General features: G+C 48.4%; 1 protein-coding gene across 1 annotated transcript in view; it reads right to left on the bottom strand.

The window, feature by feature from the left end:
- Fat2 (FAT atypical cadherin 2) overlaps positions 1–21,398 on the bottom strand; it is a 63,354-nt gene extending 41,956 nt beyond the window's left edge. The window contains exons 1-5 of the mRNA XM_052758501.1: positions 18,002–21,398; positions 13,119–13,433; positions 8,089–8,147; positions 5,906–6,217; positions 1,927–2,137 (exon numbers count right to left, since the gene is read on the bottom strand). Coding sequence (XP_052614461.1) covers positions 1,927–2,137; positions 5,906–6,217; positions 8,089–8,147; positions 13,119–13,433; positions 18,002–21,260 — 4,156 coding nt within the window. The 5' untranslated portion in view covers positions 21,261–21,398. The remainder of the gene's footprint in view (positions 1–1,926; positions 2,138–5,905; positions 6,218–8,088; positions 8,148–13,118; positions 13,434–18,001) is intronic.
- Between the last annotated feature and the right edge of the window lie 3,430 nt (positions 21,399–24,828).

Below are 24,828 nucleotides of genomic sequence, written 5' to 3'. Positions count from 1 at the left end.
GCAGGGAGTAAGACACAGGGATGGGGCTGGAGAGATGGCTCAGTGGGTAAGAGCATCAACTGCTCTTCCAGGAGACCCAGGTTCAATTCCCAGCACCCACATGGCAGCTCACAATTGTCTGTAATTCTGGTTCCAGAGGACCTGACATCCATGGGAAAGAAGAAAAGACACAGGGGCAATGAAGGCAGACTTCATAGCTTCATACTAGACTGTGCAAACTGCCTGTGACAGACGTAAGTGAAAACAAGTCTGCTTAACAAGAAGAAATTGATCTTCTTTAAAAATCCAGATGGAAAGGTTTAAGGGGTGGAGCAGAAAGATGGGGTGTACCAAAGGGTTAGACAGAACCGAACATGTATGGAAATGCCAGGAGGGCTGGAGAGATGGCTCAGCAGTAAGTGGGCTTGCTGCTCTTCCAGAGGACCCGAGTTCAGTTCCCAGTGCTGAATGCCTTAGAACTGTCCATAACTCCAGCCGCAGGGTTCAGAAGCCAAATGGCTTCTGCAGGCACCCACACTCACATGGCATATCCACAAATATGTACACACACATCTGCATAATTAACAGTTAAAGATTTTTAAATTAAAGAAAATGCCATAAATACACAAAATATTTTTTAAAAAGGATGTGAAGTTACAAAGCACGAATTTTAAAATGTTAAACTTTATAAAATGAATAAATGAATAAATTTATAAAATGATAAAATGAATAAATAAACTATAGAACAGCTTGAAGCTCTTGAAACGTCTCCTAAACAGAATTCTGTTTAGTTATGTAAAAATATATTCACAATGTATTACACTTAAATATAAAGTAATATTTTAATATAGCCCTATGTGTACATGTGTGTATTCATTAAAAATGCATCAAAATGTTAACGGTGGATCATATTTGGATTGGTAGAGCTTTCAGTGGTGTTTGTTTTCTTCTCTGCGTGCATCGCTGTTTGAAAACGTTATTTTGATTCATGCATTAATTACATATTGAAGGGGAACCCCGCCCCCCAAACAGTGAAAAGAGCCAAGAATAAGAACTGGAAGCAAGACTAAGAAGATGTCAAAGGTCTTGGGCCAAGTGAGTGTCCTCCTCTGCCTCTGACCCAAGCTGGACCGCACTGCAACAGGACTCTGTAGTCCATGCAAGTGCTGAAACAGAGATGTTAGAATTTAAATCTCTGGACAGACATCAGAGAGTCTAAAAACCCTCTACATTTATACACAGATTTGTGAGTGTGCACAGGTGTATGCAAGTTACTGGAAGTAAGACCTAAGCATTCCTCAATTTCCCAAAGGGTTCTGTGACCCTCAGATGGTTTTTTCCTTAAACACACACATACACACACACACACACACACACACACACACACACACACACACACGCACGCACGCACATGCACACACACCCCAGACCCTTGACAGAAAGGAATGCTAGAGCAGAGCCACCCATCAGAGCCTGGATCCAAGAGCCAGTTAGAATGACTGGGAGAGTGGATGCAGTCGGATGTGTATCACCGACAGAGAATAAGGTCTTGGGTTCAAACTCATGCAGACACATCAGTAAGAATGGTGCGTGGGACAAGCAGAGGGAGAATAGCCCCACGCTAACCTCAGGCTCAGTCAACACAGTTAGCTCTGTACTGACTCAGTGCTTTCTCTTCTGAGTCATGCTGGACTACTCATTTGAGAGCTCCTGGGCCTTTGGAATAACTGGGGTCACCCGTAAGATCCCAGACGGTCCAGCTGAGGTCTTGACTATAACAGAAGAGACCTGGCAGGCAATGTCCCAGACAACCAGGGAAGAGGCGATCACCACTCACAACAAAAGGAGGAGATGTCAGGGAGCATGACCTTGAGAGGGACAGAATATTGCACCGGGTGGGGGGGGGGGGGTATAAAAATGGAGGGTCTTGCCCTCCTTGGTCCTCACCTGAGATGTGGAACCAGAAGAGACCAGGCCGTCCCTCTACACTGATGACGCCCACCATGTGGTTCACAGGGTCTGTCTCCATGACCGTAAAGCTGTAGAGAGGCTCATCGAAGGTCAGGGGGATGGAGGATGGCCGAGGCTGGGGAATCCATTCGATGTGTAGCCGGACACTGGTGGAGAGGGCTGGCTGCCCACCGTCTGTTGCCTTGATCTAAGAAGACACCGAAAGCCAAGTTGAGTCACCTTGGAAGTGGCCATCCCTTACTCACTCATCCACAGGGCACACACTTGAACGACAGTGACAGACAAGAGCTCTGTTAGTTACTAGGCAAAAGCACCTAGCCTATGTTCTAGAATCTCTTGGTTAGTGGGGGGAAAAAAAACAAACAAAAAAATGACTGGGACAGTTACTATTGATTGTCAACTTGATTGATGTGGCCATTTGAATGAGAAGCATCTGCCTTTGGCTCAGGTATTTGAACACTTGATCTCCAGTAGACAGCACTGTTTGAGGAGGTTGTGGGGCCTTTCGGAGGTACAGCCTTGCTGGAGAAAGTATGTCACTGGGGGTGGGCTTTGAGAGTTTATCATTTTCTCCACTTCCTGTTCTCTTTCTCTGCTTCCTGTGTGTAGATGACATGTGATTTCTCTGTTCCTGTTCCTGCTGCCCCGCCTCCTCTGCCATTATGGACTGTATCCCTCTGGAACCATATGCTAAAACAAACCCTTCCGAAAGTTGCTTTTGGTAGTGTTTTTTTTTTTTTTTTCACAGCAACAGAAGTAACTAATACGATTGGATTGATAAATGCTTAGGAGATTAGTAAGGCTTGCCCTTGGGCGTATCTTAGATAGCAGTTCCAGAAAGGATTGGATTATAAGGGAGCTGACCTAATCAATGGGCCAGTCCCTTGTTGGGCTCGTGGTATGTAGCATAGATTGATGGGAGCTGGTGAGAGGTAGGGGTGTACTGAGTTGGGGGTCACATCTTTGGGGACTATATCTTGCCTTGGTCCCCACCTGAATCTCCTTTTCTCAGCTCCCTGATCAGCTGTGGAAGTGAATACTTCTCCTTTGCCACATAATCCTACTGCCATGATGTTTGCTCAAATGGGCATGGTGAAGAAATCACGGACAAGATCCTCTAACCTGTCAGCCCAAATAAATCTTTCCTCCCGTAAGCTGCTCCTGTCAGGGATTTGATCACGGTGGTGAGGACTAACCAAGACATCCACTGTATCTTACTGCATACTAATTCCTAAGTTGAATTTTATCCTCAAGACCTCATATCGCTGCCAACACACAAACATAATGAGCCAGACTCACTAAGCTCTGCGATGATCAATCCTCACTCTAAGAACTTTGGGTGATGCATTTAACCCTCGCTGTAGCCCTGGGAGACATACTACAATAATTTGTCTCCCTTTGTAGGCAGAAACGGGGACTCCATGTAATAAATTCATACCCTGAGTCGTGTGACCCGCCAGCAACAAGGCTAGGTTCAGTTTCGTGGTGTGGTGTGAGAACTCATGACCTGCCTTTTGACACACTGGCATCTTAGCCTCAATTTACAGAGATTCAAAAGACTGAAACGACTTGTCTGAAGAAGGAGAAGAAGTCAAGGTCAGAGTCTCCAGGGAGAAGCTGCTGTGCTTCACCCAGGAAGGCCCACGGTCTAGTTCTCAGAGACAATGGATTTATTTTTGCTCATGATTCTCAGAAGCGTTCACCTCAGCTCTCCTCAAGCTTCTCAAGTCAGAGGGTGCTTGCGCAGGAATGGCTGGAACCTTCTGGGTTAGACGTGAATAAAATCCAGGGTGAGGAAAATGCACCAAGACAGGTTCAGAATGAGAACTTACTCTGTGGAGGGCCAACTGGTCCTCCAATCCACAGCCCCGAGGGTGTGTGCTATCAGAGAGGCCATTTTCACTTGAAATGGTTCAGGATTTTAAAAGGGTTTTAGGAGTTAGGAGTATGGCTCAGTGGTAGAATGCTTGCCTAGCAGATGCCATATGGCTGTAGTTGGTTGAAAACCCAGGAACTGGGGGATCGAATGATGGATCGGCAGTTAGGAGCACCTGCTGTTCTTGCAGAGGACCTGAGGTCAGTCCTCAGTGCCTATGTCAGTCAGGTAGTTCACAGGCCCCTGTAACGCCAGCTCTAGAGACATCAGTTGCCTCTAGCCTCCACAGGTACCTGCATTCAGGTGCACACAGCCCCACACATGGACACACACCCTTGGAAAAGAATAATAAATTTAGACCAGAGAAAGTGGATCCTGCCTTTAATCCCAGCACTTAGGAGGCAGAGACTGGTGGAGCTCTGTGAATTCCAGGCCAGCCCAGTCTACTTAGTGAATGTTAGGCAAGTCAAGGCTACATAGTAAGACCCGTCTAAAAACAATTTTTATAATTAAAAACAAAATAATCTTAAAAGGACAAAACAAAAACAACCAACAGGTATGTCTTAATTCTGAGACCATGGTTAATTTTGCTAGACTGTTACCTGTCAGAATAAAGGATGTCACGGGACTTTATTGCCCTCAAAGAGAAAAATCCACAGTCTTCAATTCTGTCCCCAGGGTGAGCATGGGGACTCCCTGAATCCCTAAGGGAAGGCAAGGAAGGAGACACTCCCCTCATATTACTAGTGCCCCCCATCTCCTGCACCTTCACAAAAATCCTACAGCTACCCTCCAGGCTCTTCCTTGCCTGCTTCACCCCTGCTGTGGTCTACAACTATTCTCCAAGCTCTTCCTTGCCTGCTTCACCCCTGCTCGGGTCTAGAGATGTCCCTCAAAGCTTTATGCACTGCAAGCTCTGTCCCTAATGAAGCAGTGCTGAGGTTTGGGAGTCTTTCTCAAGAGGTGGAGTCTAAGGGGTTGGAAGGATAGGTCAGAACTTAAGAGGACTGGGGTTCAACTCCCAGCACCCACATGGAGGCTCACAACGATCTGTAACTCCAGGTCCAGGGGATCCAATGCCCTCTATGGTCTCTGCAGACACCAAGCATGCACATGGTGCACACACATACATGTAGGCAAAATACCCATATACATCAACTAAATTAATAAATACAATTGTATTAAGAGGTAGAGTCTAGGGACTGGGGAGATGGCTCAGTCAGGAAAGTGCCTGCCTTGCAAGCATGTGAATCAAATTCTATCCCTAAAACCCATTTTAAAAAATCTGGGTATGGTGATGCCTGTTTGTAATCCTGGTGCCGGGGTGGCAAACACAGGCGAATCACAGGCTCGATGACCAGCCACCCTAGCCTACTTGGTGAGTTCCAGGTCAGGGAGCGATGCTCTCTCAAAAAATAAGTAAATAAATAAATAAGGAGAAAAAGAAAAAAAAAAGAAACAAGACAGTACCTGAAGAGAGATAATGGATGTATAGTCACATAAATGAGTGCTAACTCCACAAGTACACACACACACACACACAGAGAGAGAGAGAGAGAGAGAGAGAGAGAGAGAGAGAGAGAGAGAGAGAGAGGACAGACAGACAGACAGACAGACAGACAGACACACACACACACACACACACACACACACATGCATGCACAAAGTGAAGTTTAGTGATGGTCTTTGGGGGTGTAACTCTCAGGAATGTATTAATGCTGGTTCAGCAGAGCAGCCTGTGAGTGTCTCTCAGGAGTGAGCCTGGCTCCTCCTCTGCCTCTTTATAAGCTAAAGCAGGCAAAAATAGAAAAGAAGAAGACGAAGAAGAAGACGAAGAAGAAGAAGAAGAAGAAGAAGAAGAAGAAGAAGAAGAAGAAGAAGAAGAAGAAGAAGAAGAAGAAGAAGAAGAAGAAGAAGAAGAAAGAGGGAGAGAGAGAGGAAGGAAAGAAGGGAGGGAGGGAGGGAGGGAGGGAGGGAGGGAGGAAGGAAGGAAGGAAGGAAGGAAGGAAGGAAGGAAGGAAAGAAGGAAGGAAGGGAGTCACCAGCCACCCTCTGACTCTGCAAACCTCGGCCACTCACCGTTAGGATATTGTACTCTCCTGCTGCGAAAGTGCTGCTGGAAGACACAATCCCCATGACAGGGTCAATTCTGAAGCCCTCCTCATCACTCTCCTCAATGCTGTAGGTGATGCTGCCGTTGAGACCTTCATCTGGATCTGAAGCCACCAGCCTGTACACAGGCCCCGAGGACAAGGGGCTCAGTCTCTCAGGAAGGCGGACATTGAAGAGTTTGTGGGAGAACATGGGTGGGTTGTCATTGACATCCAAGATGCACACCACCACTCTGGAGGTGGACTTTAGGGGGGGCTCCCCGTTATCCAGCACAGTCACCTGTAGACAGAATGGTGTGTGAACTCCCGTGATGCCACTGGGAAGAGGTGCCTAGTATTGCCACAGTCTTACCATGGCTTCCACCAGCCCTCCAGTGGCCACTGTTAGAGCTGATTGCTGTTACGGCAATAACCTGACCTTGGAACAGCAAGAACAGAAAGGAACCAGAGAACCAGAAGAAGTCATTGTTAGAAACTCCTGTGAAAGCCTGGCCTTCATGTAGAAGACCCCTGGGCCTCTTCTATCATTATCATTATCGCTACCATCATCATCATCATCATCATCATCATCATCATCATCATCATTTTATTTGGCTTGTGACTGACAGAAGCTTTGTTCTTTGCGTGGGTTAGAAGGCATTTTGCGGGAATGGGTGAAACCTGGGTCAGACACACCACCCGATACATGATATAAAATCTAGCTTCAGAACCATGCTCTACTGGTGTAGGGACCTAACCTTCTGACACATCCATAGTCCTAAGGAAATGGTATGAGACAAGGCATTTCCACTCAGAGTAGTTCAGAGGCTGGGAAGTGGCTCAGTGGTAGAGCACTTGTCTAGCAGGTATGAGTTCCTGGGATGGATCCCCACTCTGCATGTGAAAGAAGCAGTTTAGAAGTGCTTCTAGAGCGGTGGTTCTCAACCTCCCTAATGCTGTGACCCTTTAATACAGCTCCTCATGTTACGGCAACCCCAACCATGAAATATTTTTGCTACTACTTCCTAACCGTAATTTTCCTGCTGTTACGAATCTCAATGTACATATCTGTGTTTTCCAATGGTCTTAGGTGACAAAGGGTCATTTGGCCCCAAGGGGGTTGTGACCCACAGCTTGAGAACTGCTATTCTAGACTTTAAAGATAACTGAACTGGGAACTCAAGACCACTTAGTAACAAATGTTTTCCCTTTGTCTTTCTTTCTTTTTTCTTCCTTCCTTCCTTCCTTCCTTCCTTCCTTTCTTTCTTCCTTCCTTTCTTTCTTTCCTCCTTTCTTTTATTTTTGATGATGTTGTTGTTGTTCAAGGATGTCAACCCAGGGCCTCATGCACGCTGTGTGCATGCTCTCCGAGTGAGCTGCACCCTCATTTTTACTCTATTTTTTTTTTTTTTTTTTTTTTGTCTTGAGACAAGGTCTCTCACTAAGTTTCACAGATTGCCCTGAATTCCTCTGTCGCCCAGAATGGCTTTGAACTTGAGATTCTCCCCCTAACTGCTGGGATCACAGGGAAAGAGAATTTCAGGGCCTGTAGCATAGAAAAACAAATGTAACCTCCAACCTGCTAAGGAATATGCATCCTGCCCTCCGGGTGCCCTTAAGCCCAGAAGAGATGCCTGTGGGTGGGTCATGGACTGCTCATGAGGGGAAGTAAACTAGATTTGTAACCTCTGCTAATTTACTCCCCTCTAGAGCACTGTGGGTACCTTGTAGTAGGGTGAACACCTGGGGTGCTCAGGCACTCTTAAAGACACCCTAGAAAGAACACAGATCAGAAAACAAAAACATTTATCCTGGCCCTGCATTGAACCTAGCAAAAGACCCTTAAGTGGTTTGCTCTCCCCAAGCCAGGAGGGATGGGCTAGAAAATTAGACCTGACAAGCACATACTCTCACTCCCAGCAGTTCCTCCAGGCATTACCAGTTAACCCAGACTTCCTGCCCTGCCGGGATACGGTTTCAGAATCCTTTCCTAGTGAAGACCTAAGGATCTTTACCATCAGTCACAAGACTCAACTGAGATAGGTCATCTTGTCCCACCTCAGCCTTACACCCCAATCCCAGCCACAGCTCTGGAGCCACACAGCTGGCTGCCTACAGCCCAGCATCCTTCCAGGGCTTCCGAAGGCACTGCCCAGCCTCTCCACCACTTACCTCCAGGACATATTCATCTTTGCTCTCTCGGTCCAGCTGTCTGGCAGTGGACAGGAGACCTGGAAATGGGTGGATGGACAGAGATATGAACAAAGGGGAAGGCTCAGTATCACACACAACTCTCAGACGAGAGCCCTGGGTTTTTGGAAACTTTTGGAGCTCTGGAGAAATGGAAGGGACGGTGAGGAGGTGAGAGACATGAGTAGAGAATTTGCTAACTAAAGTTCCCACCTAAGTCCACTTTCACCTTGAGGCAGGAGTGATAGGCCCAAAACTCAGCAGCCCACACAGTATCATCAGCTTGCCCACCCAGATGCGGGCTTCAGCCTCTTGAGTGTTGGGATTACAGGGATACAACCACTCTGCTCAGCCTTGTTTGGTCTCGGGATTTGGACTTTCTCTCCCACCTCCTCCTTGACCCTTTAAGGGCCCGTGTTCCTGAAAGCGCTGCCCTGTAACATCTAGAGTTGCTGCTCTCTTGTCTACCCTTGAGTCTCTCTTTGACATCTATGTCTGGATTTCCGGGGAGTACCCATGAAGGTGAGATATGGCTGAGGCCCTGCATAGGGATGGGAAGCACCCACGGAGCACCTCTCGCAGCTTAAGGTGACACTGTTGAATTAACTATTATTCCTTTCCTCCTCCAAAGTTTCCCCCATCACTCCACCTCAGGCCACCCTTTTCCCTCTCCATCTGCCCCCAGATAGTTTATCCACAGATGTTGAGTCTCCTCTGAGGATTCTTGCTTCTTCACTCCCTGATCCACCACAGCCTAGGTCTCTCCCCAGAGAGGTGTTCATTCCAATGTCCCTACTCCTCCCCTCTTTAGCCTCACAGAGCCAAGGTTGCTGACCCCTTACATGCCAGACTTTCTTCTAAGTTCTTTCTACAGGGTTACACACTAATTCATCAGGGACCCATAACCATCAAGCTTGGATGGTTGTACTTTACTGGTGGAGACTTAGGCACAGGCCAATGCTTGGTACAGATGTTACCTTTAAAAGTGCTTGTGTTCGAACCACTATCCCCAAATCATTGTCTATTTGTTTTGACTTTTTTGAGGCAGGACCTTTCTGTATAACCCAGGATGTCTGTAGCCAAGGCTGCCCTTGCATTCTTGATCTTCCTGTCTTAGCTCCCTGAATGCTGGGATTATAGGCATGTGACATCATACCCAGTCCCTATCCATAGCTGAGTGGGATTTGTAGAGAGACTTTCAGGAGGTAATTGGGGTTAGATGAAGTCATGAGACTGGGGTCCCCCTAAGGGTATTAGTAGCTTTCTAGAAAGAGGAGAGACTTGACCTAACTCACTCCATTTGCCAGATGATGCCCTCCACTAGGATGTCAAGCAGCAAGATGCCCCCTGAAGATGCCAGCACCATGCTCTTGGACTTCTCAGCCTCCAGAACCACAAGCTAAATAAACCTATGTTCCTTATCAATTACCCAGCCTGTGGCACTCAGTTATAGCAACATGCACTGGTCTGAGACGGCAGGCTAGAAACTTTCCCAAGACCTCACCAGGTATACATGGTGGAAATGGGCTGTCCCCAGACCATAACCTCTGTCCACAATGAGATCCTCATCTTCCTCCCACCTGGAGGTTCTCAGGCCAACCTCCCTGTCCTGTGCCCTCTTAGACTGCTACTTATCACCCCCCACACACCTTCATTAGGCCTCTAAAGCTTGGCTGTACCCAGCAGCTTTTTCCCTCCCCTGAGCAGCCCCAGGACCTATCTACCTGTATATACTTCACTCTTTTGTGGTCTTCCTACAGTATTTATCCCTAGATATTCACGTTCCCGATGGGCTGACTTCCCAAGTTCTAAAACAAGATCATATTTCTCTTTCCATCTCTCTACAAGCACATTGCTTTAAGGCCTCATGGGGGCAACCTCTTTAAGCATTTGCTGGGTAAGTGCATGGATCACAAACAAGAACTCATCCATCCATTTAACAATTACTTATTGAGCTGCTACTGTACTCTATGGTACTGCCAGGTACTGAAGACACTAAGGCAGGGAAAAGCAGTCAGCTTTCCTTTTCTAGGGACCTTCGGAAGTCCAGTGGACATGGAGAGTTAGGGGAACAATCACTTGAATGAGTACAGTGGGCTGTGTGGTACTTTAGCAGTGCGAGCACGTATGTTATGATATTAGGAAATATAGCTGGCTGGGCTCTGTGGGAGACTAGAGGCCACACAGATAAAAAAAGAAAGGAGAAGACGGATATGTAGCCAAGCTTTTAATCCCAGCACTTGGGGGGGCAGAACAGGCAGGTCTCTGCAAATTCAAGGCCAGCCTGGTCTACATAGCAAGCTCCAGGCCAACCAGAGCTTTACAGTGAGTGAGAGAGGGGGTAGTGACTCCTGATTGGGACAGTAGCATGTGCCAAACTCCATGTTATGAGCCTCTATAGTCCGAAGCAGCTATGAACAAAAATTCCTGAAGAAGCTGTGTCTGGGTGTGAACAACAACAACAACAACAAAATCTCCTGGAAGGAGTCTGTGTCTGCAGAGACTGATGGGCCCATTGGAATTTCAGTCCTGTGGAGAGACTGGAATTTTGTAGGTTCAGAAACAAATGACTTTATCTCGGACAGGTTTTAGCCTTCCTCGCCTCACTCTGTATCTGAACTATAACACCTTGTGATAATAAAGAAAAACCTCTTAGAAGCTGTTAACTTAGCAGAACACTAGCTCCCACCAATCCAAGAAGTAAGAATGTCGTCAGACAGCATCTTGGATCTATAAAAAAGTTTTCCCATCTCAATATATCTGCCTCGCTGGTGTACCCAATATATTTTATAGTTGCCTAGATTTATGGCTTTCTTTGTTCTGTAAAACTATATAAAAAAAAAAAAAAGCCCGTGAAACTGCATCCACATTGGAATGTGAAATTTGATTGGTGTAACCTAAATCTGTGTTCTCCAGCCATGGTCACTCAGAATGGCTCCAGAAGAAACCATCTCTTATTCCTTTTAGGACGAGAGCTGTGGTTTTTATGTTAATAGTCATGAGAGCCAAAAGAGGTACTGTGAGAGGGGTAAGGTGAAGCCAGAGAGGTCAGTGGTGGCAGTTTAGGCACCAGCTTGTGGGACACAGGAGACCCTGACTTCATCTCAAGGACATAGAGAAACCTTCCAGGCTTCTGTGGTGGAGACATGGATGACATGATGGCTCATGTGAAGAAGGTGGGCTGGGGGCTGATGGCAGATACAATTATGTTAAAAGTGAGACTTCATGCTAGTCACGATTTCTTCTGCCTGGCTGCAGAAAAGCTGGGAGTGCCTCTGCCCGCAAGGGCATCTTGCCAGGCCTGCCGCCAGAGGACTGTTGACAGTAAATAGAAGAGGGATTGGGAGAAGCTGTGGAGTTAATGCCGTAGGTGAGGGATCTCCTTGCTCTTCTGAAAAGAGGAGTGAGGAGTAGCAGTGTAGGGGCAGGACACTGGGGACATGGGGTGAGCCTGAGAGGTGAACTTGCTTAGACCTGTTTCCTAAAAGAAAAGCTCCCTCAGCTCGGAGAGAATAGGATGTAGCTATAGCCTGAGGTCAAAAGCTAACCCAAAGCGCTCTCTCCAGTCTTCAGTGTCAAAGACTCTTGGCATTCCGTGCCTGCTGTTTGCCTCAGGGATCCTGGGAAAATCTATAAGCAACCCCCCTTTCCCCTCTACAGTCTGTCTTTCTGGGGCAAGAGCACATTGTGGGGTCAGAAAGATGGGGTCACATGGAAATGCCAGTCTTCCCTACAGTAGGCCTGTGGCATCTCTCAAATCCTGTGGAACAGGAGTGGTAGTCCACATAGCTGGAGGAAGCGGGCTGGGACTAAGACAACAGGGGTTGGGGAGGGGCTGTGGGGACCAAAGAATGTATGCGTGATCTGCTGTCAGCCTCTGGTAAACCGTGGCCCTCTGGGAATGTGGGGAGAATGTGGTCAGAGCATGCTCTTTTTGAAGAGCATCCAGAGATCTGGAATGTTCTGTGGAATTTGCCAATGTGGACTACAACTTGGCAAATGTGTGCTTAAAGTTTGTGTGAGTCAAACCAAATATCTTTGGAGGGCTCTCCGTGGCTCACTGTTGCCATGGGGTGACCCCTGGGTTCCTCTGAACCGTTTATCATCTTTGGCCTGTGAGAAGGGCAATGGGGTATTGGTGGCATCACAATTGTTACTGCTTCATGGGCATGTCTGAGACCAGTCTGCAATAAGGGCTGTCCTAGTCAGCTTTAGCTGTTAACTTGACACAGCCTGAGAGTCACTGGAAAGAAAAGCCTCAATGGAGGAGTTGCCTAAATCAGATTGGCCTGTGTGCATGCTTGTGGAGGATTGGCTTGACAGTTAATTGGTGTAGGAAGGTCTAGCTCACTGTGGGTGGCACCATTCCCTAGGCAGATGGTCCTGGTCTGCATAAGAAAGCTAGCTAAGCAGAAGCCTGTGAGCAAGTTAGAGAGGCAGCCAGCAGGCAGCATTCCTCCATGGTTCCTGGCTTGAGTTCCTACCCTGACTTCCCTCAGTGATAGACTATGACCTGGAAGTATAAGCCAATAAAATACGTTTCTTGAATAAGCCCTTTCCTCCCCCAAGTTGCTTCTGATCCGAATGTTTTTACCACAGCAACAGAAAGAAAGTAGAACAGCTAATGATGGCTCTGGCCATGACTGTGACTTGGAGGAAGAAGAGTCAGTTTGAGAGCATTCGAAGGCCTGAACTAATCTCAGCTTGACCTCTGGGTCACCTGCTGGACCCCAAGGCAAGAAAGATTTCAACAAGTTCTCATTTTCTTGTAGCGATAGGAACGGTTGAAAAGCGTATCAACTTTAACACTTGTAAGAAAACTATGCTTGCTCTGTTAAAACATACATTTCCAGAGTCCGCCCTCAGAATATGGATTTAGCAGGTCTAGGGAGGGGCCTGAGAATTGGAATTTCCGACCTGTCTGCAGGTGATTTAGATGATGCCCCAGGAACACTCCAAGAACCACTTTGTAGATTTATATATCCCTGTCCCTCCAGCTTGCCAGGCCTCACCTGTGAATGGGTGAATGACGAAGTACCCCATGTGATTCCCGCTGGTGAAGTTAAAGGTCAGCTTCCCTTGAGAGCTGGAGTCTGGGTCCCAGGCCTCCAGCTGAAGCACGGAGGTACCCAAGGGGGCATCTTCCTGGACAGAGGGGTAGAACACCGGTCGAGACATGCAGGGTATGTTGTCATTGATGTCCATAACCTCAATGTAGACTTCAGTGATAGCAGAGAGGGGAACGGAGCCTCTGTCCACAGCCTGTACCGTCAACCAGTAGTAGGGCATGAATTCTCGGTCCAGAGGTGCCAGTGTCTCGAGCATTCCTGGGGACAGCAAGTGACCAAACCCAATATACTCAGATCTCAGAAAGGCTTTAGAAACCACCCTACCTGGGGCTGGGGAGAGGGCTCAGTGAGTGTCTGCTGTACAAGTATGAGGAGGACCTGAGTTCAGATCCCCAGCACCCACATAAAAGCTGGGTATAGTGGTGTGTGCTCATCACCCCAGTGCTGGAGAGGAGGGATGGGAGAGACAGAGGAGTCTGTGGGGCTTGTTGTCTGCCAATCTAGCTGAATCAGTGAGCCTTCAGGTTCTGTATCAGACTGTCTCAAACAATTAAGTGGGATGAAACCTCACATCAACCTCTGGCCTGTATGTGCCTGTTCACATGTCTATGGGCACATTCACACATGTATATGCAATGCACATATACATGAACATGTATTCAGATACACATACACACAGACACACACACACAGACACACACACACACACACACACACACACACACACACACACACACACACACTGAATAAAAAAAAAATCCTACCCAACATCCACTGATTGGTACTGTAAAAAGGGTGTTGACAGACAACCCAAGGAAAGAGAATAGGGCTGTCAGTATGAAGTGGGAGGTGCTGAGTTAAACACAGGGGCAATTGATGTCCATATAGTAGAACCTCTCAGCCTTTCTCTGCTAGAACAGGCAGGCCCTTGCTTCTGGCATGTAGACATATACAAGGCTTCCAGAAGACAGTGGAAGTTTATCAGCTGTCCCCAACACCTTCAACCCAAGTTCCAGCTAGTCACCTCACAGTCTGTGAGTGGGATGTCCTACAGTTGGCCTTAACCTGATCCCGACAGTCCTTCAATCCTGGTGGATCCTCACATTAAAGGTTAGAGGTTTGAGGAATACATTTCTGCTCTCTGCTTCATCACTTCATGGTTTAGATGCTTAGTTTATTCACTCTACAAACCGCCTGTAAGGGCCAGCTCTGTTCTAGAGCACGGGGCTCTAACAGTGGGCACAAGAAGCCTGTACCTTAAGTTCTCACACATCACTCTCACCTACACACTACTCTCAGGGTCTACACAAGGGGGCAGAGTCTGGACTCACAATCAGAGTAGAGCAGGCCGGAGGTAACAAGTGAGGAAACTGAGGCCCAGATAGGGAGCATAAATTTGGTCAAGATTATATAGTAAGAGGAAGAGCTGGGGCTGAGCATTATGTACACCTTTAGTATCTCAATACTTGGGAAGCAGAAGTAGATAAATCTTTGTGAGACTGAGGCCAGCCTAGTCTACACAGAGAGTTCCAGGCCAGCCAGGGCTACACAGAAAATCCCTGGAGAGAGAAGGAGGAGAAGGTTGAGGGGAGGAGGAGAAGGAGGAGGAGAAAGAAAGATTGAGAGAGCTGGGTCTAGAGTCTACTAAATGGGATACTCTTCCCACCACACTATCCTGCCTTTCACTCTGGAAACAAACTACAGTTCCAGACCTTTAGATATATTACAGAACCATAGTAGTAAAACAATACGGTATTGGCACAAATACAGACACGTAGACCAAAGAAACAACATCAAAGACTCAAACACAAATACATATAATGTCAGCTACATTTTGACAAAAATGCCAAAAATATATGCTAGAGAAAAGAAACCATCTTCAGCAAATGGTACTGGGAAAACTAGGGGGGTCCACACGCAGAAGAATGAAATTACACCCGTATCTATTACCTTGCATAAAAACTAACTCCAAAGACCTAAATTTGAAACCCAAAACACTGAAACTGCTAGAAGAAAACAGAGGCAGTACCTACAGGATACAGGTGTAGGAAGGACTTCCCGAATAGGACTCCATTTCCCAAGAATTTAGGCCAACAACTGACGAGTGGACTTCAAGAAACTCCGAAGCTTTTGCACAGCAAAAGAAACAATCAACCGGGTGAAGAGGAGGCCCACGGGATGGGAGAGAATCTTTGCAGCTATACATCCGACAGAAGATTAATATCCAGAATACATAAACAACTCAAAAAAAAAAAAAAAAACCAAAGTAAAAACCCCAAATGACCCATTCAAAAGATGGGCCCGGGATCTGAACAGAGAAGAGGAAAAGGAGAAGGAGAAGACCACGACTAAGAAATGTCTCAGAAAATAGTCATCATCCCTAGCAATTAAGGATGCAAATCAAAACAACTTTGAGTTTTCACCTTATACCAGCCAGAATGGCAACGCTCAGTGGGACCACTGATAACAACCGTTGGAGGCATGTGGGGAAAGGGACCCTCATTCCCGTTGGTAGGACCGCAAACTGGTGCAGCCACTATGGAGATCAGTACGGAGAATTCTCAAAAGGCTAAAATAAATCTACTCTCTGACTCAGATATATGACTCCTGGCATATTCCCCAAGGACACCACATCCCATCCCACAGATGCCTGCTCACTTGTGTTTACTGCTGCTCTATTCACAATAGCTAGGAAATAGAAACAACCTAAACGTCCTACAACTGAGGAGTGGATAATGAAAATGTGGTGCGTATACACTACAGAAAATTATTCAGCTTTAAAGAAAAACGAAATAATGAACTTTGCAAGAAAATGGATGGAATTAGAAAAGACCATATTGAGTGACGTAACAGAGACCCAGCAAGACAAATATCACACATTCTCTCTTATTGGAGGCTCCTAGCTCCAAATCTTCAGATGTGATCACATAGCCTGTAGTAACCACAGAAACTGGGCAAGCGAAACCAGATCATTGCCAGGATACAGGACTTGGGGAGCAATAGAGTGGGGAATAGTAGTGTACACATGAGCTGATCCAGGAAATGGGGAAGGGAGGCTTCTTGGGGGTGGAGGGGTATAAATATAGAAGAAGGTGGGAGACAGGCAAAGGGGAATAGCAGGGTGCAAGTGATCTGGGGAAATGGAAAAGAGGGGCTTTTAGCAAGGGAGGAGGGAGATTAATTCAGAAGAAAGAGCAAAGTGGGTAAAATAACAAATAAGGATGTCTGAAAAATCCACAAGGAATCACACTCTTAACTATTTACCAAAAAACAAACAAACAAAATACCCAAGCACCTAATACATGTAATGCTGTGTATAGATATTCATGTAGAGTTTTAATGAACCTTTGTCATCTGGGCTGACGGTGCTCCCTCTAAGAGCCAAAGATCATCTAAACGAAACCCCAACACCAGACATGAGAAACCCTCTTTTAAGTTGTTGGCTGGGGCTGTCCAAGAGACTCTCAAAACACACACTCTATTGCTGTTGCCCTTGGTTACTTCCTGGAGGTGAAAGGTGAGTCCCTATTAGTGAAGACACCATGCGCTTCCGAAACAGGGCCCAGAGACCCCTGAGCTGGAACTGACCTGAAAGCCCGCTCCCTGAGGACTAGTTTTCATGGTACCAGAAGACACCATGCAAGCTTCCAAAGGAGGGAGGCAACCAAGTCCTAACCAGCTACGACACCTCTGAACCACATCAGCAAACATCATGGCACAATAACCCTAGTAGTGGCAAGCATACCTTGGTGGTAGCCAGCATCTCTCTAATTGGGCTTAAGACCTGCTCAACAAGAGGGAGGCCATGCTTGGTACTGGAAACCAAGCTGACTACTCATTGCTAGTGAAGCTATGGACACTGGAGGAGAATCGACAACCACTAATTTACTAATCCAACATAATCCCCAACAACAAGCTATGCATTTGTCCTTTCATCCCCAGAAATGTATAGCCTTCTTCCCTCATCAAGGAAGCTTCTCTCTGCAACAGAAAACCACACCCAATCAAAATGCAGAGTTGTGGAGCCCAATCCCACTGGATACATCTACAAAACACTCCTGGACCTAAAGCTCAGGGAACTTTGCAGGAGATTGGGTGGAAAGATGGTAAGAGTCAGAGGTCATGGAGTTTGCTGTGAGACTGAGTTTCCAAAAGTATCAGAGGCTTCACCCAGAGTCTCACCAATGTGACCACCCAAATGCGACTGAACAAGGACACCAATGAACATACATGCCAAACTGTATGAAGAGAAGGCCATGAGGTCTCTACACACAGAACTGTAGGCAACTAAGGAAGGCTGGGAATGGGAGAGGTGGCCTTCCCTAGGGAAGAGCAGACCAATTGGTTGTCCAGTGCCAAATGGTCAGCCCTGAAAACATACACACATACATGTAGGTAGCATTATATGGAGTGAATAGGTCATATTTAGAAATATACACGTATGTACACATACATATATGCATGCAATAAACAATTAGTAAAAAAAAAGTCATGAGTTTGAAGAAAAGCAAAGAAGGGTATATGGGAAAGTTTGGAGGAAGGAAATGGAAGGGAGAAATATAATTAAATTATAGTCTCAAAAAATTTTAAAAAAGAAAAAAATATATAACTATCATGTATTACTTTCATGAATGGGATATGTATGTTTATTATATGCATATAATATGTATTTTACCCATACACGTGCATATTCGTGTGAACCTATATAAAAAAAATCTGCAGTGAAAATCCCCATAAAGACAAATTTAAAATACTTGTTGTTCCTGTGTCTCCCCTCAGCCCACTGTTTTCCAGGCCCCAGCAACCCATGTACCTCACCCCAGTACCTGTGTCTTGGTTGATGCTGAAGGCTTCCAGGCCAGTGCCAGCCCGTAGGAAGTACCGGAGCTCTCCATCCAAACCACCGTCATCATCCTGGGCTGTGATTATCATCACCTGGGTCCCTGCAGGGCTGTTCTCCTGCACCTGGCCCTGGTATACAAAGGATGAAAAGCGAGGAGCATGGAGATTCTCATTTACATCCAGGACTAACACTTCGACATGGCAGAGGGTCCTGCGGGCTAGAGGCCTCCCGCTGTCACTGGCCCAAAGGCTCAGGTTGTAACCAGCCCGCCTCTCAAAGTCCAACTCTCTTTCCAGACTCAGAGCTCCAGTCATCGGCTCCACCCGGAAGGTTCCATGGATATCATCTACCAGGATATATCTCACTTCACCTGCAGGGCCCAGGTCAGGGTCAGAGGCATCTAGGAATGTCAAAATTGTCCCAAGGGGCAGGTCCTCCGGCACCTTCAGGCTTCTGTGCTCTGTGATGCACTGGGGAGGGTTGTCATTGATATCCTCTAATGTGACTATCAAGTCGGTGACAGAGAAGAGCTGGTGGCCCTTCATGGGCTGGTCCCTGGCCTCAACCTTGAGTATGTACCGAGGCTCGGATTCCCGGTCAAGGTGTCCTGTGACAACCAGCTCTCCAGTGAGTGGATGGAGAGAGAACTTCTCTGTGGGGGTTAGCAGGGTGTAGCGGACCCTCCCGTTGTCCTCGGAGTCGGCGTCTTTTGTCTTCAGCTCTGCAATCGTGGTTCCAACTTCTGTGTCCTCAGAAATGGTGAGCTGGTACCCACCCGGAGGAAACCTGGGTGGGTTATCATTCCAGTCCTTCACAGTCACTGTCAACAGCTTCCAGGAGGACTTCTGGGGGGTGCCCAGGTCATACACAGTCACATTGAGGACGTAGAAGCTGGTGGTCTCATAGTCCAAGGCTGCTGCCACCGTGAGGAGCCCTGTCTCCAGCTCAATGTCAAAGCAGCCTTCCTCATTGCCATCTGCAATCACGTAGACCAGATGACCATGAAAGCCAGCATCCGGATCTGTGGCTGCCAGGCGGGCCAAGGGAGTGTTGATGGGAACCTGCTCCAGAATATCAATGGACTGGGGGAAGTGGTCCTCGAACCGGGGAGCGTGGTGGTTGATCTGATAGTTGCTGAGGGAGGTGAATTCCTCTTCCCCCGACTCTTGGCCCTGAAGCCCAGCAGACTGGAGGATGGTCTTTGTGATATGGGTCAGCACTCCTGTTTTATCGCACTGTACGGGGACCTCAGAGTGAGGGTCCTTCACCACAGTGACTTTCAGAGTTGTGGGGGAGGCGTAGTTCTTGCCGTCAGAGGCTGTCATCTTCAGAGAATAGACGGTGGGTCGAACAGCAGTGAGATTCATGAAAGAGCGTTTGAGAGATATCACCCCCGAGAAATGGTTGAGATGGAAGTAGTCTTGTTCGTTGCCAGACACAATTTCATATCGTAGGTTCTGAAGTTCATCCATGTCTATGGCGGACACAGCCATTATCGACTTCCCGACTGGCGCATCTTGACGAAGGGACACAGTACAGTTGACTTCCTCAAACATAGGCTGGTTGTCATTCAGATTCTTGAGCCTCAGAGAAACAGACACCTCCTTCTCCTGGCGGAAAGGGGACCCCCAGTCTGATGCCCGGACCCGGAAGGTATATATTCTTTTCATGAGTTCATAGTCCATGGGTTTGGTGGTGGAGATGACCCCCAGGTAAGGGTCAATAGAGAATGGAACAGCTTTGGGGCCAACAATGGAATAGGTGACACGTCCATTGTCCCCATGGTCCTGGTCTACGGCTGTCACAGTCAAAACACTGGTACCAGGAGGGATGTTCTCATCCAATGCACCTTCACAGGAAGACGTGTTGAAGACTGGGGCGTGGTTGTTACAGTCCACAATGTCAATGATCACAGTGGTGGTGGCCGGACCCAGGGAAGTTTTCACATGGAGCTGGTACTGGCTTTGGTCGTGGAAGTCCACAAGCTTCACGGTGGTGATCAGGCCTGTGCGAGCATTGAGCTTGAACACTGTGTTCCCAGAGGATGACTTCAGAGCATATCTCAAAGCGGGGAGGGCAGTGGTGACCTTTACCAATGCCACACGACTTCCAGGAGGGGAGAATTCACTGAGCTTCACTCTGTAAATAGCCTTCTCAAATCTGAGGCTGGTCAGCCTAGAGGGTGGGAAATGGAAAGCCCTAATGGGGGAGTGGGCAGGAGGTCTGCTCCTACTGTGGGCCTGGAAGCTGAGGTTGAAGCCATGAAGGTGTTCTGCCCAGTTAATGTCCCTGACTGCCACCAAGTTGAACTTGTTGTCTTGGGCATAGGACTTGAGAGCTTTGAAGTACTTTCCAGGATCACCACCAACCACCTCCAGGGACTCTACTTCAGCTCCAGAGCCATTTGTATCCACCGTGACAGTGCCATAGATGGTGCCTTCATCACCATCTGGTGGAGTCATGACCACAGAGGTAATAGCTGGGGGCTTCCTGTGCACAGGCTCCACGTGAATTACCAGTGCAGCCAAATTGCCAAACCCATTGCCCTCTGAGATTTTCCTCATGCGGTCCACAGCCAGCACCTGGAGCTCGTATTTCTTCCACCATGTGACGTTCAGCTTCCCGGCCACGGTGACCACGCCACTGGTGGGATGGATGGCAAACACCTCCGACCTGGCATTAAAGGCGTAATAGAACTCAGAGTTCTGGCCCAGATCGGCATCCGTGGCAGTCACTTTGCAGATGGGGCTCTTGAGGGGCATGTCCTCAGAGATGGTGACCCTGTAGGAAGGTGGGGAGAAGAGGGGCTTCAGGTCATTCTGGTCCAGGATGCGGACCACCACGTGGGTCATTGCTTCAAACGCCAGGCTCTTGTCCGAGGCTTGCACTATGAGCGTGTAGCTGTCTTGCACCTCCCTGTTGAGAAGCGCTGTGTTGCTGCTCTTGGTCCTTATTCTGAGAAAGCAGAAATTGCCTACCACATACTCCTCGGTCTTGAACACTCCCACCGCATCTCCAGAGATGATCCGGTACTTCACCACCCACTGGGGATCCGCCAGGTACATGCCCATCTTCACTGGACTCTCCACATAGGTCTTGGGAGCAGAGTTTTCGTAGATGGTGGCATTGTACAGGGAATGTGTGAAGCGCCAAGCCAAGGGAGGAATTGTTTCTTCTAGGGGCTTCTCACAGGCCACGTGGTGGAGCAACAGAATGGTTAGACCCAGCAGGACAAGAGTCATGGTGGAAAGCTCCTGAGTTAAAAAAAAGGGAAAGGGCTCGAGTCAGGGAGGAGCCAGCTCCTATCACTGTGGTTCTTTCTTTTTTAAAAGCATATATTAATTGTATTTAATAACTGGTTTGATTATGACATTTGCATACATAAATATAATGTATGTGATCATGTTTACCCTCTTTTATTGCTCCTCTCATTCCTCAGGGAGGATGCGGGATGAAAAGCGTAGTTAGACCCGCTCCCCGCCCGTTGCTGTGGACAGAGCCTGCCATCTGACTTGTCCTGTGTCAGAACACAGACAGCTGGAAATATCCGCTCTGGGCCTCCTGTGGGCATATCCTAGTTCTGATCACTCATTGGCTTCTTTATTTTTTTTCCCCCAGACACCTCTGTGGATACCTTGTGAAGGTAACATTGTTCCAACTCTTAGCCAGGGATCCAAGGTTAGCAGTTTCTCTTGGTGAGACCCCTCCACTGGTGCTGAGCCAGAGCCAAACCGTACTGCATCTCTGCACACAGGACTACAGGAAAGCGTTGCCGTCGGTATCTCAGACCTGGCACCAGGCTGCCTGGATCTCAACCCCAGCTCCCCATTTGCTAAGTGGCTGGGCCTCCAGCAAGTCTCTGACCTCTGTGAACCTTGATTCCTTATTCCATAACACAGGGATAAAAATAGTATCTAGATGGGGCTGGAGAAGATGGCTCAGTGGTTAAGAGTATGTACTGCTCTTCCGGAGGACCAGAGTTTGGCTCCCAGCACGCACATTAGGCAGTTCACCATTGCATCTAACTCCAGCTCCAGGGAATCTGACACCTTCTTCTGGCCTCTGCAGGCACCCTCACTCACTTGCACAAACCCACACATAGACACATGCATCCATACACACATAATTAAAAACAAAACATTGAATGTATATGCTAGTGTATTATTTAGGGTTGAAGATCCGGCTAAGGCAGGTAGAGTGCTTGCCGAACATGCATGAAACCCTGGATTTGTTACTAACACTCGGGTGTGGGGTGGTGCATGCCTGGCATCCCAGCACTGAAGAGGTAGAAGCAGGAGGATCAGTTCAAGGTCATCCATGTTTACCTAGAGAGTTTCAGGCCAGGCTGCGCAACCCTATCTTTAAAAAACAGTGTGTGGGGGTGGTTCTATCTCGCAGCAATCTTGTGTAAATCAAAGGGGAAAATGAAGGTGAGCGATCTAGCAGGGATCCAGCGTGGTGGTAAGTTTTAAAAAGATTATCTATTATTAATGGCAAGTGTGAGTCCAGGGCCTTGCACCCATCAGGAAGCAAAGTGGTAACTAGAAAGGAGCTTCTGTAGTCACAGGCGGGGCTGCTTCCCCTATCCCAGGCCTAAGGACACCTAGCCCACCCCTACCCACTGTGGACAGAGCTTAACTCCAGATAGGCAACTCCTAGACTCTGGAAATGTCACAGCCAAAATGAATCTCAAAGGGGCTCTGCTCTGTCTTCATGTGCAAACAGGCAAAGAGTCCCATTCTAAGGATGCTGCTTGCCCCCAGGTCACATGGCAAAGAGTCCCGTTCTGAGGATGCTACCTGCCCCCAGCTCACATGGCAAAGAGTCCCATTCTGAGGATGCTGCTTGCCCCCAGCTCACATGGCAAAGAGTCCCGTTCTGAGGATGCTACCTGCTCCCAGCTCACATGGCAAGAGTCCCAGTTCTGGGGATTCTGCTTGCCCCCAGCTCACATGGCAAAGAGTCCCGTTCTGAGGATGCTACCTGCTCCCAGCTCACATGGCAAGAGTCCCAGTTCTGGGGATTCTGCTTGCCCCCAGCTCACATGGCAAAGAGTCGCAATTCTGGGGATTCTGCTTGTCCCCAGCTCACATGGCAAAGAGTCGCAATTCTGGGGATGCTACCTGCCCCCAGCTCACACGGCAAAGAGTCCCATTCTGAGGATGCAGCTTGCCCCCAGCTCACATGGCAAAGAGTCCCGTTCTGAGGATGCTACCTGCCCCCAGCTCACATGGCAAAGAGTCCCGTTCTGGGAATGCTGCTTGCCCCAGCTCACATGGTGGGTGGCCAGGTCCGAACTAGTTCAAGAAACTGGTTCTCCTTGAACTAACCATCTGGCTCCTCTGTCCTCCCAGCTGGCTTGCTGTGTCCCTTAGAGCTGAGCCTGCACTAAAGAACCAGGGGTAGAAGCCGACTTGGGAGCCCACTGAGAGGGCTGAAGCCGGCTCTGCCCCTGGGAACCCCATTCCCAGGAACACCCTGGCTGTGGGCCATGTGTGGAGCATTCCTGGGTAAGACGAGACAGACTCGTTTTTCTGGTTATCTCGCTCTTCAAAGGCACCGAATAGTTAAACTTCCAGGGCACGGGAGAAAGGAGCAGGGCACCACCTCTTCTCAGAGTCCCCGTGAACAGGGCACAGAGTTCCCTGACAGCCTGCAGGAAATGTTTTGAGATGGGAGGCGGGAACGGAAAAGCCCACCTGCTCCGGGTTCTGGAAGCCTGGGGCAGAAGAGGGGCAGAATCTAGGCCACCCTTTGAGCTTCACCACCCCAGTCTGTCACTTAAGACCTTGTTGGGGTGCCTAGAGTCCAAGCACCTCAGCAAAAGGATACCGGACAAGGGCAGACACCCACCCACACTTGGGGGTCCCCAAACCAGTGTTCTTCACCCTCCATGCCGCCCACCCCCGTTCTTACCTTATTCTGTCCTGCAGCCCCAGGCAGAAGCCATACAGGACTACCCCTCCAGCCCCGCAAGCAGGAGGCGACCCCAAATCACTCAGGCCCCAGCTCTCACAGGATGGCGTGATCCCTGAAGTCGAAATACCAGAAGGAAAGCGCCCTTACCCCAGCATCCGATCCTCAGCTCAGCGAGCCAGGTGCTTGCAGCCCGCCCTGGCTGCTCTGCTTGCCCCGCTGTGCAGGGCGCTTCCTGTTCCCCTGGGTCAGCACCAGCAATGGGCAGGTCCCAACAAGAGCAGGCTTAGCCGGCATAGGCGCCAACCCGACCCGTTAAGATGCTCTGGAGGGATGAGGTGGCCACGGGGTCTCCCTCGGGGATGAGAGGCAGAGAGATGCACGGTGGGGTGGTAGCTTGACGCATGTGCCCACATGCAAAGTCTAGGACCCACAGAGCCACAGTGGGCAGGCAGTCTGTGGAGGGAGGACTCTGTGCCTACAGGGCTGTTTCCTGGGACCTGGTCCCAACAGGTGAGCATGCTCGCAGGGCGTAGAGGCACCCAGGCCTCCCTGTCTCGCCCTCCGAACCTCCCACACCCAGGAGCACTACATGAGACTTCTTGTAAAAATACACAGCAATTCATATCTTCATATCATTTACCAGTTAAATTTTTTCTAACAGTTCCCCATAAATCTTAGATTGTGATCTAATCACCTTAGGATGGCGTAAAATGTCCTGGAACCACCTGGTGATGCCGTCACATTCTCTGAGCTGCTACTGTCCTGGAACTGCCTTTTCCCTCTGCCAACATCTTGAAAGGGGAGCTGCCCCAAGACCCTTGGTTTTGTGGCTTCCTCTACTTAAGCCTCTCGCAAAGTGACCGCCGTTTGAAACACCCACCCAATACCACC

The sequence above is a fragment of the Peromyscus californicus genome, unplaced genomic scaffold, assembly GCF_007827085.1.
Source record: "Peromyscus californicus insignis strain IS unplaced genomic scaffold, ASM782708v3 Scaffold_3__1_contigs__length_106647218, whole genome shotgun sequence".
NCBI classification, from domain to species: Eukaryota; Metazoa; Chordata; class Mammalia; order Rodentia; family Cricetidae; genus Peromyscus; species Peromyscus californicus.
This window is presented reverse-complemented; position numbering and strand designations above follow the sequence as displayed.